At 36.9% G+C, this 18,144-nt stretch overlaps 1 protein-coding gene and 1 non-coding gene across 3 annotated transcripts in view; one reads left to right on the forward strand and one right to left on the reverse strand.

The window, feature by feature from the left end:
- The window catches only part of LOC107138635 (ubiquinol-cytochrome-c reductase complex assembly factor 1), a 94,088-nt gene that overhangs the window by 16,910 nt on the left and 59,034 nt on the right, over positions 1-18,144 (forward strand). For both annotated transcript variants that reach the window (XM_048811068.1, XM_015481303.2), the window contains exons 4-6: positions 1,144-1,251; positions 10,303-10,375; positions 18,036-18,093. In XM_048811068.1, coding sequence (XP_048667025.1) covers positions 1,144-1,251; positions 10,303-10,375; positions 18,036-18,093 — 239 coding nt within the window. The remainder of the gene's footprint in view (positions 1-1,143; positions 1,252-10,302; positions 10,376-18,035; positions 18,094-18,144) is intronic.
- LOC125619270 lies at positions 8,153-8,259 on the reverse strand. Its single transcript, XR_007350758.1, has one exon. It is a non-coding gene; the product is annotated as a U6 spliceosomal RNA (small nuclear RNA).

Here is an 18,144-nt window from a genome sequence, read left to right on the forward strand (position 1 = left end):
ATATATATATGAGTTGAAAAACATTGTATTCAGGGTTTACTTTGGTTGACTGTGGTTTTGGATGATTTGCCTGTTTTCAAATAGTATTTTTCTCACTTTTCCTTTTACACACCAATAAACAGAATATTTCTCTTCACAGAATTTTTCTTTAGGAGATGGGGATCAAGATTCCTATTAAGGAGTAGAAATATAGCTCCATGGTAGAATGCTTGCCTAGTGTGTGCCAAGTTCCCAAAAAACCCTAAACAAACAATACCAACAACAACCAAAAAATTTCATTTTGAAAGTACTCTTTTTTGATATAGTTTTTATTCTAAAGATCCTAAATTTATCGTTTCCTAGACGTGGGCTCATAAGCCCATGGTCAGTGAAGTGGATATCACTTGCTTTGTAATTTGGAAGACATATATTAGATAACATTTCAGCTGGGGCTAGGGATGTGGCTCAAGCGGTAGCGCATTCACCTGGCATGTGTGCGGCCCGGGTTCGATCCTCAGCACCACATACAAAAACAAAGATGTTGTGTCCTCCGAAAACTAAAAAATAAACATTAAAAAATTATCTCTCTCTCTCTCAAAAAAAACACAAAAAACAAAAAAACATTTCAGCTGTATTTGCACTGTTCTGATGTCTAATGAAATGAAAAATAAAAATTGTAGGAAACCGAGACTGAGGCAGGGGGATCTTGAGTTCAAAGCCAGCCTCAGCCGAAGTGAGGCACTAAGCAACTCAGTGAGACCCTATCTCTAAATAAAATACAAAATAGGGCTGGGGATGTGGCTTAGTGGTTGAGAGCCCCTGAATTCAATCCCTGGTACCCACCCCGAAACCCCACACACAAAAAAATTGAAGGTAAGGCAGGCTCAGTAGCACACACCTGTAATCTCTGTGACTCAGGAGGGAGGCTGAGGCAGGAGGATTGCAAGTTCTAGGCTACTTAGTGAGACCCTCAGTAACTTAGCAAGACTCTGTCTCAAAACAGAAAATAAAAAAGGGCTAGAGATATAGCTTAGTGGTAAAAGTGCCTGTGGGTTCAATCCTCAGTACAAAAAGAAAAAAAAAAATTGTAGGGAATAAAATGTCTAAGCAATTTTTTTTACAACTTATTTTGGTTTCTTTCTCTTTGGCTATTTGACTAAATAGCTTTCTGCTACCAAGGATTCCCTACAGCCTGTTGAAGAGAAGGTTGGTGCTTTCACGAAGATAATAGAAGCCATGGGATTCACAGGACCATTGAAATACAGTAAATGGGTAATGTCTTCTAAATTCTTCTCATTTTTTTATTTTGGGTTTTGTTCTTTCTCTTTCCCATGGAAGATTTTTTTAAAGCTTGTTTGCTCTCATGAAATTCATATGTTGTTTTGATAATTTCTTAGAAATGCACTCCCCACCTCAAGCCCCCACTTCTTGATCAGTGAGACTGAAATGTAGCATGTGGGACTGAAATATTCCTTTTTTAGTTGTAAGCTGCCTTGGAAGCAGCTTACAGTAGCTGGCACCCAGTAAGATTGCACCTTTCAGGCCCTTGCTACATGGTATGCCATGTAGAAGAGTGCAGAGGGTCAGACGGGCGGCATTCTTAAGGAAGCATAAGTCTCCAGTGAATTCATTTTTTAAAAAAATTATTTTATTTTCTAATTTGTTCTAATTAGTTATACATGACAGTAGAATGCATTTTGACACATTATACACAAGTGGAATACAACTTCTCATTACTCTGGCTGTACATGATATAGAGTCACACCCTTAGTGTAGGATGAATCCATTTTCATTAAGTGATTTTTTCCCCTAGGTCATTATAGTGACATTCTTTAAAATTTTAGAAAAAGCATCTTTTTTATTAAAATTGACTCCATGACTTTGTTATAATTGACTTCTTGTCAATACTTGACCTAGGACCTTATTTCTTATGCAGTAGTTGCTGTAAATGAATGAGTGTTCTCTCTGTATCAGGTGTATACTGGTTCTTATTTATACCTTTAATCAATTTAGTAATAGAACATTAGTGATTCTGTTCTTCTCATCCCACTTATTTCCTATGACTATTCTATCACTGTGGCAAAGTGTCTCTTAATGCCTTTCAAGGTTGCTAGAATATTTGATAAGTCTAATCATTGTCAGTTGTAAGTCAGAGCATACCAACACAAAGTGGTAGGAAAGACATTTCTAGAAAATGTCATAACTTTGCTCAAAATAAGTAATGACATTTATACCGTTTTAACAAGTTGGATTCAAATTAGAATTTCAGTTTTAATATGGACTCTATTCTTTGTTTCTTCTTACTTGCTTTCTCTTCCTAACAGTCATTACTACAGCAGATAGAGGTTTTGCTTTGTATGTGAATTCTGAAAATTCAGCAGTGATTGCACAAGAATTTGTTTATTTTTTATTAGGGGATTTTTGAAATGTATAGAGAGGGCACAAATGCTAAGTAGTAATGATATTCTTGAGACCCTGAGGTTATGAGGTACTTTCCAAATCATCAAGGAAATATTAAGTTTATTAAAGTTATATATGTGTGTGTGTGTGTGTGTGTGTGTATGTATGTATGTATTTTTCATCTTAATTCTTTGACGGTTGATAAATTATTGACTTATTTAGTAATGTATTAACCAGAATCTTTTCCCCTATTTTTTAAAAAAGGTAGTGATTTAGATTTTAAAACTTGAAATATGTTTTGTTTGAAAATTAGAAGAGGGAAATGAAAGCAGAAAAAAGAAAGAAAAGAAAAATGTACTGTTTTATTCGTTTCTTGGTGATTGGGTTCCACTTGGTTACTACCATATGCTTTGTCTAGTCTGTTTTTTTTTTATGATTCCAGAGGGAAAATTGGCCACCATTTGGAGGATTACTAAATCATCAAGAACATCCCTTCACTCTTGTAGCTTAGGTTAGCCTCTGATTTTTTTTGGTTCCCTTTGTGACCTCAACTAAATTCCTAATGTTTGCATTAAAAAATATCTTTGTGATGTGGCATTGTCTACTTTCTATAATCTTTGTTTTTAAAACTTATGACAGCAAAATACCAAAGTCTACCATTCTACTATGATTGTGTTGGGAAAATCTAGATACAACTCCCCCACTTCCCCTTTATTTCCAAGAATTGAACTGAGAGGCTCTTTACTGCTGAGCTATATCCCTGACCCCACCCCTTTTTTTTTAAAGATATTTTTTAGTCGTCAATGGACCTTTATTTTATTTATTTATATGTGGTGCTGAGAATCGAACCCAGTGCCTCACACATGCTAGGCAAATGCTGTATCACTGAGCCACCACCCTAGCCCCCCAACTCTTTTTACTTTTTATTTATAGATAGGGTCTTGCTAAGTTGCTCAGAGGAGCCTTTAATTTTTTTTTTTTTGGTACTGGGGATTGAACTCCGGCACTCAACCACCCAGCCACATCCCCAGCCCTAATTTGTATTTTATTTAGAGACAAGGTCTCACTGAGTTGCTTAGTGCCTTGCTTTTGCTGAGGCTGGCTTTGAATTTGTGATCCTCCTGCCTCAGCCTCCTGAGATTAAAGGTGTGTGTGCTACCGTGCCTGGCACAGCCTTGAACTTTTTTTTTTTTATTTTGAGAGAGAGAGAGAGAGAGAGAGAGAGAGAGAGAGAGAGAATTTCAGTATTTATTTTTCAGTTTTTGGCGGACACAACATCTTTGTTTGTATGTGGTGCTAAGGATCGAACCCGGGCCACACGCATGCCAGGCGAGCGCGCTACCGCTTGAGCCACATCCCCAGCCCCAGCCTTGAACTTTTGATGCTTCTATATCAGCCTCCAAGTTGCTGGGATTACTGGTGTGTACCACCATCCAGCCTCCATTTTGAAAAACTAAAGAGCCCTTTCAACAATGTTAACTCAGAAATCTATGGCTAGACACTTGTATTTGATTGCATTTACAGAATTCTTTATGTATTTCATTAGGAAGTAAAATGCTGGCTTATCTGTCCATGACAGCAGTATCAAATGTCTTTATACTTTTCTTTAATGTTTTAATGTATAGTTCCCATTTTTCTTTAGAGTCATAATTAGGATTTTTAAAAACTTTTTTTTTAAATTTTTTTTAGTTGTAGATGGACATACAGTATCTTTACTTATTTTTATGTAGTGCTGAGGATTGAACCCAGTACCTCACACATGTGAGGCAAGTGCTCTACCACTGAGTTACAGCCCCAGCCCATAATTAGGATTTTAAATGTAGCTTTTCCTTATTTCTTGTAGTATCCTGAAATAACCACTCTTTTACATTATATTTGTATAGCAATATCATATAAGAAAGGACAGCACATGCCATGATTCAAGCACATGCCATGGAATGGATAGGTTTTGTATTAGCATTGAGCCAAAAATTTATTTTTGTTCTGAAGGACATGAGAAACTGGAATATATTCAGAGTTGGACAGTGAGTCTTGTGAAAGCTTAGAAACTGTTGAATAAAGAATGGTTGAAGGAAACAGGGATGCTTATCCGAGTTACTCCAATGGCCAGAAAAATGTCTAATGAATATTATATGAAGCAGATTTAAGTTCAGTACAATGAAAATCTAAGAACTGTTCTTCAGTAAGATAGGTAGCCTTGCAAAAAGTCATTGATCTTATTTAACAGGGGCCCATTCATGAGTCAAGAATGCTGAAGAAGGAATTCCAGTACAGAATAGAATGCATAGAATTCAGTACAGAAACTATCAGTTTCTGGGAGATCATCCTAAAGCTGTCCTAGATACTTCTGTTTCGGTCAAGTAGCCTGACGAACCCTTCCAAAGTTAGAATGAAATAAACATGAAATCATCCAAGGACCAGAACAGCTTGTATTGACTTGGTGGACATTTAGTCCATTTACCTCTTTAACTTATATTAATGCATAATTCTTGGATAACTTCTTTCCATTTATTATGTCCAGTCCCTGTGTGATAATCTTCAGGGACTTGCTTTAGAGATTTGTCCAGGAAAATGGCTCACCCAAGTATAAAGGCTTGGCTTTGCTGCAGGAAAAGTGAAGAACTGTAAAATGCTCTTGATTTCTACAGTTTGAGCACTGTATAAATACCCGAGCCAATCTGGTGAACTCTTCATTATTTGTAATGAGTGCTTTTTCATGAACATATTATGGGGGAAAGCTTCCTTCTCAAGGAGAGATGTGGTCCTTGGAGGCAAGTCTGCTTTTCCTAGGGCAGGGTGATTAATTGTGAACCTAACAGACTTTATATAGAGGAACCTAAAGGAAACTACAGGATTAAAAAAAAAAAAAAAAAAAGAGCAAGAAATAAACAATTAGGGATTTTAGTTAAAATTATAAACTGATCTGGAGTTGGACAAGGCCATAAGTTTCTTTCTTTTTTTTTTTTTTTTTTTAATNCTTTCTCTCTTTCTTTCTTTTTTCTATTTTTTTTTAAAGAGAGAGAGGGAAGAGAGAGGGGGAGAGAGGGAATTTTTTCAATACTTATTTTTTAGTTTTTCGGCAGACACAGCATTTGTTTGTATGTGGTGCTGAGGATCGAACCCAGGCCGCACGCATGCCAGGCGAGCGCGCTACCGCTTGAGCCACATCCCCAGCCCAAGGCCATAAGTTTCTAAAGGGCACAGATTTTTGTCTGTTTTGTTTTCCTTCTATTCTCAGCTCATAAACATTGTCAAATGAGGTGGAAAACTAAGGGATTTCCAGAATTCCCATCTCAAGGTTAGGAATAGACCTGAGAAGGCCATAATAGTAGTATAATGATAGCATTATTTAGAGGATTGTACAGATCAGTGCTTCCCAAAATGTATTCTGTGGTTAAGTACTTAAAATAACTGCAGATGTTAACAAAGTTAAACAGGTTTTCTTTTCTTATTTTTGTATTTTGATGTAGGTGAATTACATTGATTGATTTGCCAGTGTTGAATCAACTTTGCATTTATGGATAAATCCCACTTGATCATGATATATTGTCCTTTTTATATATTTTATTAAGGAATTTTGCAACTATGTTTATGAAGATTATAATTCTAAAGTTTAGCTTTCTCTCTTTCTTTCTTTTTTCTATTTTTTTTTAAAGAGAGAGAGGGAAGAGAGAGGGGGAGAGAGGGAATTTTTTCAATACTTATTTTTTTAGTTTTTGGCAGACACAACATCTTTGTTTGTATATAGTGCTGAGGATCGAACCTGGGCCACATGCATGCCAGGCGAGCGCGCTACCGCTTGAGCCACATCCCCAGCCCCTAGCTTTCTTTCTTTTTTTTGGTACCAGGGATTGAACTCAGGGGTACTCAACCACTAAGCCAAATCCCCAGCCCTATTTTATATTTTATTTAGAAACAGGGTCTCACTGAGTTGTTTAGCTCCTTGCCAGGGCTAAGGCTGGCTTTAAACTCGCAATCCTCCTGTCTCAGCCTCTCAAGCTGCTGGGATTATAGCATCACGCCCAGCAGTTTAGCTTTCTTCTAATGACTGATTTTGATATCAGGATAATGGTTTTATAAATGAGTTGTGAAATGTTCTTTTCCTCTACTTTACCGGAAGTGTAGCTTTGGTATTGTTTCCTTCTTTTTTTCTTTTCTTTCTTTCTTTCCTTTTTTTTTTTTTGTAATACTGGGGATCCCATCCAGGGGTGCTCTACTGCTGAGTTACATCCCCCAGCCCTTTTTATTTTTTTGTTTTGAGACTGGGTTTCACTAAGTTGCCTAGGCTGGCCTTTAACTTGCAATCTTCCTGCCTCAGCCTCCTAGTCCTCCTGCCTTAGCCTTGGAGTTGCTGGGATTAAAGGAGTGTGTGGCTGTACCCAACATTTAAAGAAATGACACGAGCCAGGTGTGATGGTACATGCCTATAATCTCAGGGGCCAGGAAGGCTGAGACAGGAAGATCTCAGGCTTGAGGTCAGCCTAGGAATTTAGGGAAACCCTTGTCTCAAAACAAAAAGTAAAAGGGATTGAGGGATGTAGCTCAGTGGTTGAGGTCCCCCAAGTTAATTTCCAGTAGCACAAAATAAAAATAAATATTGGGTGTAATTCTCTAAGGTGCCATCTGGACCTGCAGTTTTCTATATGGGAAAGTTTTTAACCACAAATCAAATTTCTTTGAGAGATACAGGACTATACCTGTTTTTTATTTATCCTTGTGAGTTTTGCTAGTTTGTAGCTTTCAAAAATCTGCCCATTTCATCTAAGTAATCACATTCATTGCCCATGGTTGTTCATAATATTCTCTCATTATCCTATTAATGCCTTTAAGATATGTAGTTATGTCTCCTCTCTGATTCTTGATATTGGCACTTTAAATCCTCTGTTTTATTTCTTTGATAAATCTGGCTAATTTTATTTATTTATTTTCAAATTTTTCCATTTTGATTTTATTTTTTCCATATTTTTATTGATGTATTATAGTTGTACATAATTATTATACATAATGGTGAGATTTATTGTTACATATTTGTACATGTAACAATATAATTTGGTTACTGTGATTCCCCAGTATTTTCTTTTCTTCCTCCCCTCTGGCTAATTTTACTGATATTTTAAAAGAACCAAATTTAGGTTCTTTGATTTTCTATATTATTTTTCATTGGTTTCTATTTTTTAGGCTATCATTCTTTCTGCTTGCTTTTCGGTTTAATTTGCTCTTCTTTTTTAGAGTTTTACCATGAGTTTTATTTAAAGGTAGACTTCTAAACTGCTGATTTACTCCCCAGACTTATATATCTGATTTTCATTTGTGTATGTGTTCTGTTTTTTTTCCATATAAGCTTTAGATAAAAGGCTTTGAAAATGTGATAGACCTCAAATTAACAAATCTTCATTACAATCAGAAACATAATCCTGGCTTAATTTATTATAGGCATTTCTGCTCATCAGAGACACTGTTTTGGTTTTGGGTTTTTTTTTTTTTTTTGACTCTAGAATGTATAGAAAAATATGAACATTGTATAGCATTGGGTATAGTTTATCTTTGGTGATTTGAAGTTTTATTAACAGTTCCAGTGAATTGGACATTGCTTGTCTTCAATTGCTATGCCATTCTTAGTCTGTGCATGTTTTTGTTTGCATATTTGAGTTTTAACTTTTCCTTTTTTAAAAATTATTTTATTTTTACTAAATTATTTATATATGACGGCAGAATGCAATTCATTTCATATTACACATATAGAGCACAATTTTTCAAGTCACTGGTTGTACACAAAAATATGAAACGCTTCACAGATTTGTGTGTCATTCTTGCGCAGGGGCAATGCTAATCTTTTCTTTATCATTCCAATTTTAGTATATGTGCTGCTGAAGAGAACACTTCCCTGTCTTTTATTTTTTTTAATATTTATTTTTTAGTTGTACACAATACCATTATTTTGTTTTTTTATTTTTATGTGGTGCTGAGGATCGAACCCTGGGCCTCGCACTTACTAGTCAAGCGCTCTATAGCTGAGCCACAACCCCAGCCCTTTCCCGGTCTTTTTAAGAAAGAAAAATAAAACTTCTACAAGTGGTTTCCTTGATGTGCTAATTTAAGTTAGTTATGTCCTTAATGGAAAAAAAATTTTTTTTGGGGGGGGTTCTGGGGATTGAATCCAAGGGCACTTTCCCACTGAGTCATGTCCTCAGCTCCCCACCTTTTTTTTTTTTTTTTTTTTTTGAGACAGGGTCTCATTGAATTGCTGAGGCTAGCCTTGAACTTTCAATCCTCCCACCTCAGCCTCCCAAATCACTGGGATTACAGGTGTGTGATACCTTGCCCCCTTAATGAGATGTTTTAAAAAATCCTTGAAAATATGTTTCTGTAGCACTGAGTTGGTCTTCAGACTTTTAACAATTCAGTTTAGTTCTTCCCCTCCCCTACCCAGTACTGGGGATTGAACCCAGGGCTTGTGCTTGCCTTGTGCTTGCCTCTACCATTGCACTACATCCCTACACCTTCCTAATTTCATTTTGAGACAAGGTATCACTAAATTGCTTAGGCTGGTCTCAAACTAATGATCTTTCTGCCCAGCCTCCTGAGTAGCAGGGATTCCAGGTGTACAGTGTCACATCAGGCACAATTCAAAGGAATTTACTTTTGATTTTTAGATTTGTCTTTATTAAGGCATAAATTACATACAGTAAAATATACAAATCTTAAGTATACAGGTTAGCAAATAAGTTAGAATTGTTATTTATATCAAGATCCTAAGCTGGGCAGGGTGGCATACGCCTGTAATCCCAGTGACTTGGGAGGTTGAAGGCAGAAGGATTGCAAGTTTGGGGCCAGCCTCAATAATTTAGCAAGGCCCCAAGCAACTTAGTAAGATCCTGTCTAAAAATAAAAAGGGATAGAGATATGATGTGGCTCAGTGGTACAGTATCCCTGGCACCAAAAATAAATAAATAAACAAACAAACAAATAAATAAATAAATAAAATTCTGAGAAAATTTTTATTACTTTGGGAAATAGAAAAAGGTTGAGTGTTCTACTGTATTTTATATTCATTAGAAACTTTTGTTTATATATACAGTATTGTTAATCTACAAACTATTAAAACTAAAGACAATATGGAAAAGACCTCCCCCCGCCCAAAATAAAAGATTTATAGACTGTTAGTAATGTTTTTGAGGAAAAGATGAAAGATTTTTATTTGATTTTGGTAAAAATAATAGGTAATTTTATTTATTTATTTTTATGCAGTGCTGAGGATTGAATCCAGTGCCTCACCAGTACTAGGCAAGTTCTTTACCACTGAGCTACAACCCCAACCCTAAGTAATTTTTTAATATAAAGGATTTCAGAGTATAAAGAGTTGTTGTGGATAATGTTGAACATCGGCTTAGAAGTTCACATGTGGTGAAAAATTAAAAGGAGTGATTTCATTTAAGTATTGAGAGAAATCTTTGACATTTTCATGCTAACATTCTTAACATTGTATAAAGTTGTGGCTAGAAAATGGCTAGAAAAAAATGTCAGCTGGATGGGGAGTTGTGGTGCACACCCGTCATCTCCAGTCTCTGCACGGCTAGGGATTATAGGGATCCTTTCCCTCAGGCAGGAGGATGGCAAATTTAAAGTTAGTCTGCATCTTGGCCAAGGGTTAAGCCAATTAGCAATATCCTGTCTCAAAAAAAAAAAAAAAAAGGCAGGGGGAGTGGGAGCCTAGGGATGTGTGGCTCAGTGGTTAAGTGTTCCTGGGTTCAATCCCCAGTACCAACCGCCCCCCCCAAAAAAAAAAACTGTATTAGATTAAATTGCCTAGAGATAGGTTTTAGACCCTTCTAGTTGAAGAAATGTATGATTTTATGACCCATTTCTTATGATACTGGAATATCCTCTTGGTCCTGTGTTGAGTTTTTTGTTCTCTTTGTCTAGAAAATTAAGATTGCAGCCCTGCGCATGTATACTAGCTGTGTGGAGAAAACTGACTTCGAGGAATTCTTTCTAAGTAAGTTACCATTTAATAATTCTGGACAGGAAAGTGAATCTATTTTTCATTTTTATGGATGCATTTTAATAGGATAGATACTTAAAAAAATCATTTGTGAAACAATTTTTCCTGCACAAAGTATATAATACAAGCTGTTTTTCTCTTGGTAGAATAAAAAACAACATATTAATAGAAATAAATCATTTTTTTTAAACAAATTTGGAAAACCCCTACAAATTTGTCTAGTACTTTGACTTTATCATCCTCCTGTACATGTGTCTTTTTTAAGTCAGAGAACTTGTAGTGACCATACCTGTTTTACATTGAGGATGTTTTAATTAGCATTTAAAAAAATTTTTTGGGGGGGTAGTTGTGTGTGGACAGCATGCCTTTATTTTATTTGTTTATTTTTATGCAGTGCTAAAGATCGAACCCAGTGCCTCACATGTGCTTAGAGTGCAAGCACTCTGCCACTGAGCTACAGCCCCAGCCCTTAGTTAGCATTTTGACATGGACTTTTTGCCAGTCATTCTTCCTTTGTTTCTAGTTTTTAATTGTTTTAGTCAATTCTGGAGTGAGCCTCAAGATTTTTCTTCTGTTAAAGGACTATTGGCGGGCTGGGGCTGTAGCTCAGTGGTGAAGCACTTGCCTTGCAGGTGTAGGGCACTGGGTTCAACCCTCAGCACCACATAAAAATCAATAAAGATATTATGTACATCTATAACTAAAAAAATAAAAAAAAAGGACTATTGGTTTAAAAGGCTCATATAATTTTATTGTTTATAGTTGATTGATAAATTGCTTTCCAAAAGGGTTTTACTAGCTTAGACCTCCCCTGGCAGTTGATTTTATCAATACAATATTAATTTTGATGCTATAAACTGTTGTAGCTATTAACAAAGTTAATTAAAATGAATACTTATGAAATTACTGGAAGAATTGAAACCATTTCCAGTTCCACAGATTTTAGAAGAGCGTGCTATAGTATAGCCATTTCCTCAAAAGAGCAAACACCTAGAAGGTTTATGAATCTGATATTGTTTTCTGACCACACATTTATAATGCGTTGCAGTAATGTTCATTATTGTATAATGTTAGCAATAATGAAGAAAGATAGATGCAGTCTTGATTATTTAATAACTATTCTGTTTAAAAAATTTTTTTTTGTAGTCATAGATGGACAGCATGCCTTTATTTTATTTGTTTCATTTTTATGTGGTGCTAAGGATTGAACCCAGTGCCTACATGTGCTAGACGAGTGCTCTGCCACTGAGCTACAGTCTCAGCCCCAATAACTGTTCTGTTTTTAAAAATCAAACACAAGTTGTTTTATTTTACTGTTTCAGCAGACTGACATTAGAGACTTGAAGTACCATATTCAGTTGTAATCCCAATTAATTGTCCATTTTCCATTTCTTACTTATTCTTTGTTAAAAGCTATAACAATTTCTCATTGTAGGATGAATTAGTCCAAAAGGAGGAAATATACTTTCCTACATAATGAATAAACTATTATTATTAAAAGCTATTTTTTTCCTTAAGTGGTTTCTTGAATTCATATACTTAAATATATCCCATCATATATACATACATATTTTTTTCTTTTTCTTTTTCTTTTATTTGTGGTGCTGGGTATTGAACCCAGTTCCTTGTGCATACTGAGCTACATCTCCAGTCTTTCTTTTCTTTTTGGGTTCTGGGGATTGAATTCAGGGGCACTCGATCACCTAGCCACATCCCCAGCCCTGTTTTGTATTTTATTTAGAGACATGGTCTCACTGAATTGCTTAGTGCCTCGCTTTCACTGAGGCTGGCTTTGAACTTGCCATTCTCCTGCCTCAGCCTCTCAAGCCACCAGGATCACAGGCTTGTGCCACTGCACTTGGCCCCAGTCCTTTTTTAAAAAAATTTTTTAATTGTAGATGGACACAATACCTTTATTTTTTAAAATTTATTTTTATGTGGTGCTGAGGATCCAACCCAGTGCCTCACATGTGCTAGGCAAGTGCTGTACCACTGAGCTACAACCCCAGTCCGACAGTTCTTTTCTTTCTTTTTTTTTTTTTTTAAATTTTATTTTTAGACAAGATTTTGCTGAGTTGCCCACGCTGGTCTCAAACCTGTTATCCCTGCTTCAGTTTCCTGAGTAGTTGAGATTTCAGGTGTGTGCCACCATATCTGGCTGCTTTTTTGAATAAAAACTTCATCCTCAGATATCTATTATTATTTTATTCAACAAATAACTTAAATTTAGTATACTTAATTTAAAAGAATGTTTACTAGCTATTTTGTTTTAATAAGCTCCTCATTATTGAAGGTTCTTTAGCTATTATATTGTATTATAGTGTCGGATAATAAGATTATTATTACATATCTAAGTTAATATGTCAAGTTTCAATTCATAGCCTGTTGTAAACTACAAACTTAAGAAAAGTTTATTTTTGTCTTGTTTTCAGAAACAGTTGAGAACCAGGCCTTGTACCTGTGTTGTCTTTCTTAAAATCTAGAGATTTTCCCACTGTAACATTGCCTGTGAATGAATATAACTGCAAGTTAGGAATTGTGATCTATATTAATAGTTTTACTATTATGTTGGTACTAGGGATTGAACCCAGATGCTTTACCTCTGAACCACATCCCTAGCCCTTTTTGTTTTTTGAGATAAGGTCTTGCCAAATTGCTTAGGAACTCACTAAATTGCTGAGGCTGGCCTTGAATTTGTGATCGTCCTGCCTTAGCCTCCCAAGGCACTGGGATTATAGGCATGTCCCACTGCACCCAGCATACTTGATTATATTTCAATGAGAGCCACATCTGTGAGATGTGTGTTAGTGTTGTATAAACTGTTTCTATATGCTATGGTGTATATATCTCAGCGGGCTTTGTCTTAGCTTTGTCATTCAATATAGTTGTCTAAGGTGTCAGTAAATATTTCAGTGACACCTCTCTAGGGTCTAAGATTTTCTAAGACTTAGAAAATTGCCTTTAAAGACCAATAGTAGTTCATTTGTAGTATGCTCATCTTTATCATTCATGGGTAGGTTAAGTTTTAAAATCAAACCAAAGTGGTTTCAAGTACGGCGAGTGAATAAAAAGGGAGCAAATTTGGAAAGTACCATCTGGAGGCAAAAGATTAAAAAAAAAAAATCTTTAAAATAATGAGAATTTCTTGTCCCTTGGATTCTATAGAGTAGGCCAGGCAAGTTTAGAATCAGAAAAGGAAACACACACACACACACACATACACACACACACACACACACACAAACACAAACACATATCCTGTCACACCTTTACATTGGCCATTGTTCACTCTGATGTTTGATTTTGTAGGGCTTACCTTTTAGAGTCCTGAGACTTGAGAGCCTCAGGCAACTGGCCAGCATTATCCTTCCTCAGCAAAAGTGAAGCTAGAGCCCTTTCTTAAGGATTATATGTTAGTGAGTTGTTTACTCACAATATGTTATGCCTGTCAAACTCCTGGACAGTCTCTCACAAAAGAGTTACAGACTCTCTGTCATTTCACAGCCTTGGTGTTCATAGGTTTAAATCTAGAGAGTTAGATATTGGGGATTCTGAGTGATAAGATACCTTAGTAGCTTCTGTTATTTCTTTTCTTTCATTCTTTTTTAAGTCTAATTGAATTTAATTGTTGAAAATAAATAGATTTTCTTCTCTGATTACAAAATTATTGTCAGAAGTTTATAAAAAATGGATGTTTAGAGAATTCATAAATATTGGAAAGCAGCACATTTTAAAAAATATATTTTTTAGTGGTAGTTGGACACAGTACCTTTATTTTATTTATTTATTTTTATGTGGTGCCTGTGTGAGGCCAGCGCTGTACTGCTGAGCCACAACCCCAGCCTCTCTCTATGCAGCACATTTTTTATAATAAGTGTTAAAATGAAAAAAATTTTTTTCAGCTACTGTTGTTTCTAATATGAGCAACTGCTTTTGTTTCTAAGATGTTTGAATAATGCCCCTTGCCCATCATAAGTGAGCAGCATGCCTACAATACATGGCAGTTTTCTGACTGGTGTTAGGAGATCAGTTCTACTAAGAGCAGTTTGGCCAGGCGACGTGGTGCACGCTTGTAATCCTAGTGGCTTAGGAGGCTAAGGCAGGAGGATCTTAAGTTCAAAGCCAGCCTCAGCAAAAAGTGAGGCACTGGGCAATTCAGTGAGATCCTGTCTCTTAAAAAAAAAAAAAAAATAAGGCTGGGGATATGGCTCAGTGGTTGAGTGCCCCTAAGTTCAATCCCCCGTACGAAAAAAAAACAAAAAAAACACTAGAGTAGAGGTGGCCAATCAGTAAAACTTATTTAATCCCACACCATTGCCTGCAGAGTTTTTGTCATTAGTCCTTAAGAAGCTGATTACCTTGGAGAGGAGAAGCCTTAATTAATAAGTTCTTAGTTCAAAACTCAGTCAAGGTTCACCCCTGTCATTTTTTTGATGCAATCTTAACTATTAGTAAGGATTTTCAAAGATAATTTAAACCCTAATATTTAAATAATTCATTGTAAAACAATAACAAGTATTTTTGAGTGCCTATTAAATACAAACCATTTCATTAAACATTTTATAGGCCTTAGCTAATTGAATCCTCACAAAGACTGTTTAAGGTAGGTTATCTTATTCTCCCCATTTATACAGAGAAGACAGCTGAGGCACTGAGAGGCTAAGTAACTTAACCCAGAGTCATGCAGTAAGTAAGGGAAAGAGTCAAGGTTTTGAACCACACAGTCTGACTCTGTGTGTGTGTGTGTATATAATTTATTTATTTTTGTACTGGGGATTGAACTCAGGGGCACTTGACCACTGAGCCACATTCCCCAGCCGTATTTTGTATTTTATTTAGAGACAGGGTCTCACTGAGTTGTTTAGCGCTTTGCCATTGCTGAGGCTGGCCTTGAACTTGTGATCCTCCTGCCTCAACCTCCCGAGCTGCTGGGATTAAAAGTACCCAGCCTGACCCCATATTAAAATGTGTTAATACTGCCTTCCTTCAACAGTGATGGATTATTTAATTTTTTTTTAACTTGGTGTAAAGAAAGGAAGTGTACCTAGTCTCAGAAAATAATGCTCCATATATGCGCTAGAGGAATGTGATCATTGCAAAGGCTTTTGCAGGTTTTAATTTTGAAGTATGTAAGGACTTTTGGTCGAGCTAAAGAATCTGCTGTACTTTTGTGTTGCTCACAGTCAGCCTTCATTGGTGTTATTTTTTAGGGCTTTTCTCTGTGGGTTTCTGTTTCAACACCAGTGGGTACAAGGACTCAATCATGTACCAGCTCTCTTCTCATCCTCAGCCCTGAGCTGACCCCAAGAAGGGGAAATTGTGACCCAGGTCCAGCTGCTGGCCTGTCTGTCTGTCAGTGCTTTCCAGTCTAAGTGCTGATTCCCTCTCTGAGAAAATTGGAAAGGCTCCTGGAGGCTGCTGAGAAGCTTTGATGTAGAGTTAGCAGTTGAACAGATTGTCCTTTAGAAGCAGCCAAATTTCATTTTCCAGATTGAAAGACAGACTTCCAAGAAAACTTTTCTTTTTAATGTTTTGTTCTAGCATCCAAGAAAAGACCCAACTTCAGATCCAGGCTTGAGAGTTTCTCAGGGCTATTCTGGTTCTAGGTGGAGGGCTGTTGGCCCACTCTCAGATGGCGTGTGTCTTAATAGCTGAGCCTGGCCAGGCCAGCCTTCACCTCCCTCCTGCTGGGCTCAGAGAGGAAGTCCACTTGACAGCTGCAGGGCACCTCCCAGTAGGCTCTCCAGAGTATTTTGGTGTCACTTAGTGACAGACCTGGATTCAAACCCCAGCCCTGCCACTAGCATCTTAATATTGTGGCTGCCCGCAAGTCACTTAGCCTTTCTGAGTCTGTTTCCTCACCTCTAAAGAGAGGATTACAATGCTTCCCTCCAGGGTTAAAGTGAGGATTAAGTGTGATAATATATTAAGATGACTAGTAGTAGACCTGGCATGTAGCATGAGCCCTGTTGGATGTTGGTTTCCCTTCTTAGGCAGTTAGAGTAGCAATTAAAAACACAGTATTTGGGCCAGGCATTGTGGTGTATGCTTGTAATCCCAGTGACTCCGGAGGCAGAGGCAGGTGGGTTACCAATTTAAGGTCAGCCTGGGCAATTTAGTGAGACCCTGTCTCAAAATAAAAAATAAAAAGGGTTGGGGATATAGCTCCATGGTAGAGCTCTTGGATTCAATTTCCTGTACAACACACACACCCTCCCCACCAAAAAGAGCATAGTATTTGGAATCAAGCAGATGTGAATTTGATGCCAGGTGTCTTATTTCATGGCTATATGACTTTGAGCAATTATCTTAATCTCTCTAAGTTTTCTCACCTGTCAAATGAGGATAATATAAATTCTTACCTAATAGGGTTGTTGGGAGGATTGGTTGAGCTAATACATGTGAAGCACATAATGTCTGGCACATAGTAAACCCACAGTGAATTTCTGCTCCTTATTAGTATTGGTGGTGTTAGTGTACCTCAAAGGATCATGCCTATGTTTTTATCTCCAAGTGATCCCTATTCATTATCATTTAGTCATTGTATACCTCATCAATAGCTGAAAGAGAATGCGACTTCTTTCTTGAGTCATTGCTCCAAAGGATAGACTCTGCCAGAAGTGTCCACATTTCTCAGATTCTCTTGCTTCTTCATCCTTTTGCTCCAACTTTTCTCCTTGTCATATAATAAGGAGGGCACATTCAGTGGGAGATCCCTTTTCCAGCCAGAAACATTTTAGAGATCTGAGAATTGAGAGGCTTGGATGTTTGATCACAGATCTGATTTGTGGGATCTGAAACCAAGAAGAAGCCCTGCCCAGTTTTGTCATTCCTGGGGGTGATGAAAGCCTTTGATTAGGTAAAATCTGCTTTCTTGTTCAGCTACAACTCTCAAGAATCCCACTTTTTTCTCCTGGTTATTTGGGTAAATCGTTAGGTATAACCATGACCACACCACTGGGTCACCTTAAAGAAGATAGGAAAAGGAGACCAGAAAGGCTTAAATTTCTCAGTAGGGCTACAGTGAAAAAAAGATGATATTTGAGTAGAGTAGGGGAGGTGGTCTTCGCTTAGATTTTTAGAATTCAAGCCCATGGGGCTGGGGATATGGCTCAAGTGGTAGCGCGCTCCCCTGGCATGGGTGCGGCCCGGGTTCGATCCTCAGCACCACATACAAACAAAGGTGTTGTGTCTGCCGAAAACTAAAATGTAAATAAAATATTAAAAAAAAAAAAGATTACAGATCAGGGCTGAGAATATAGCTTAGTCAGTAGAGTGCTTATTTAAAAAAAAAAAAAAAGAATTCAAGCCCAGGAAGGGAAAATACTATAGAATCATGTGGAAGTTGGAGGGTATCCTAGGGACTACTCTAGGCCACCTTGTGCAAAATGAGAAAACTGAGACTGAGAGGGAGGACATGATTTGCCCAAGGCCACATAGCAAAGGCTAAAACTAGAAAGCTGGACTACTGTATGCAGTACTCTTTCAGCCCATGGTATTGCCTTATGTTTCCACCGCTCTTCTCTGCAGTAGCATAATCTGAGAGTACTACACTGCCAAATATTTTCATTGAACAAACCCTTACCAGTATTTTAAATATAATTAATATGCTTCATCTAAATTCTCACATTTATGCTTTATTATTATTTTCTAGGGTGCCAGATGCCTGATACTTTCAATTCATGGTTTCTTATAACCCTACTTCATGTTTGGTAAGTGAGCAATTTAAATGAAGTAACCATTTTTTTTTTTAAACACTGTTG

This window comes from Marmota marmota, unplaced genomic scaffold, assembly GCF_001458135.2.
Source record: "Marmota marmota marmota unplaced genomic scaffold, marMar, whole genome shotgun sequence".
Classification (NCBI taxonomy): Eukaryota; Metazoa; Chordata; class Mammalia; order Rodentia; family Sciuridae; genus Marmota; species Marmota marmota.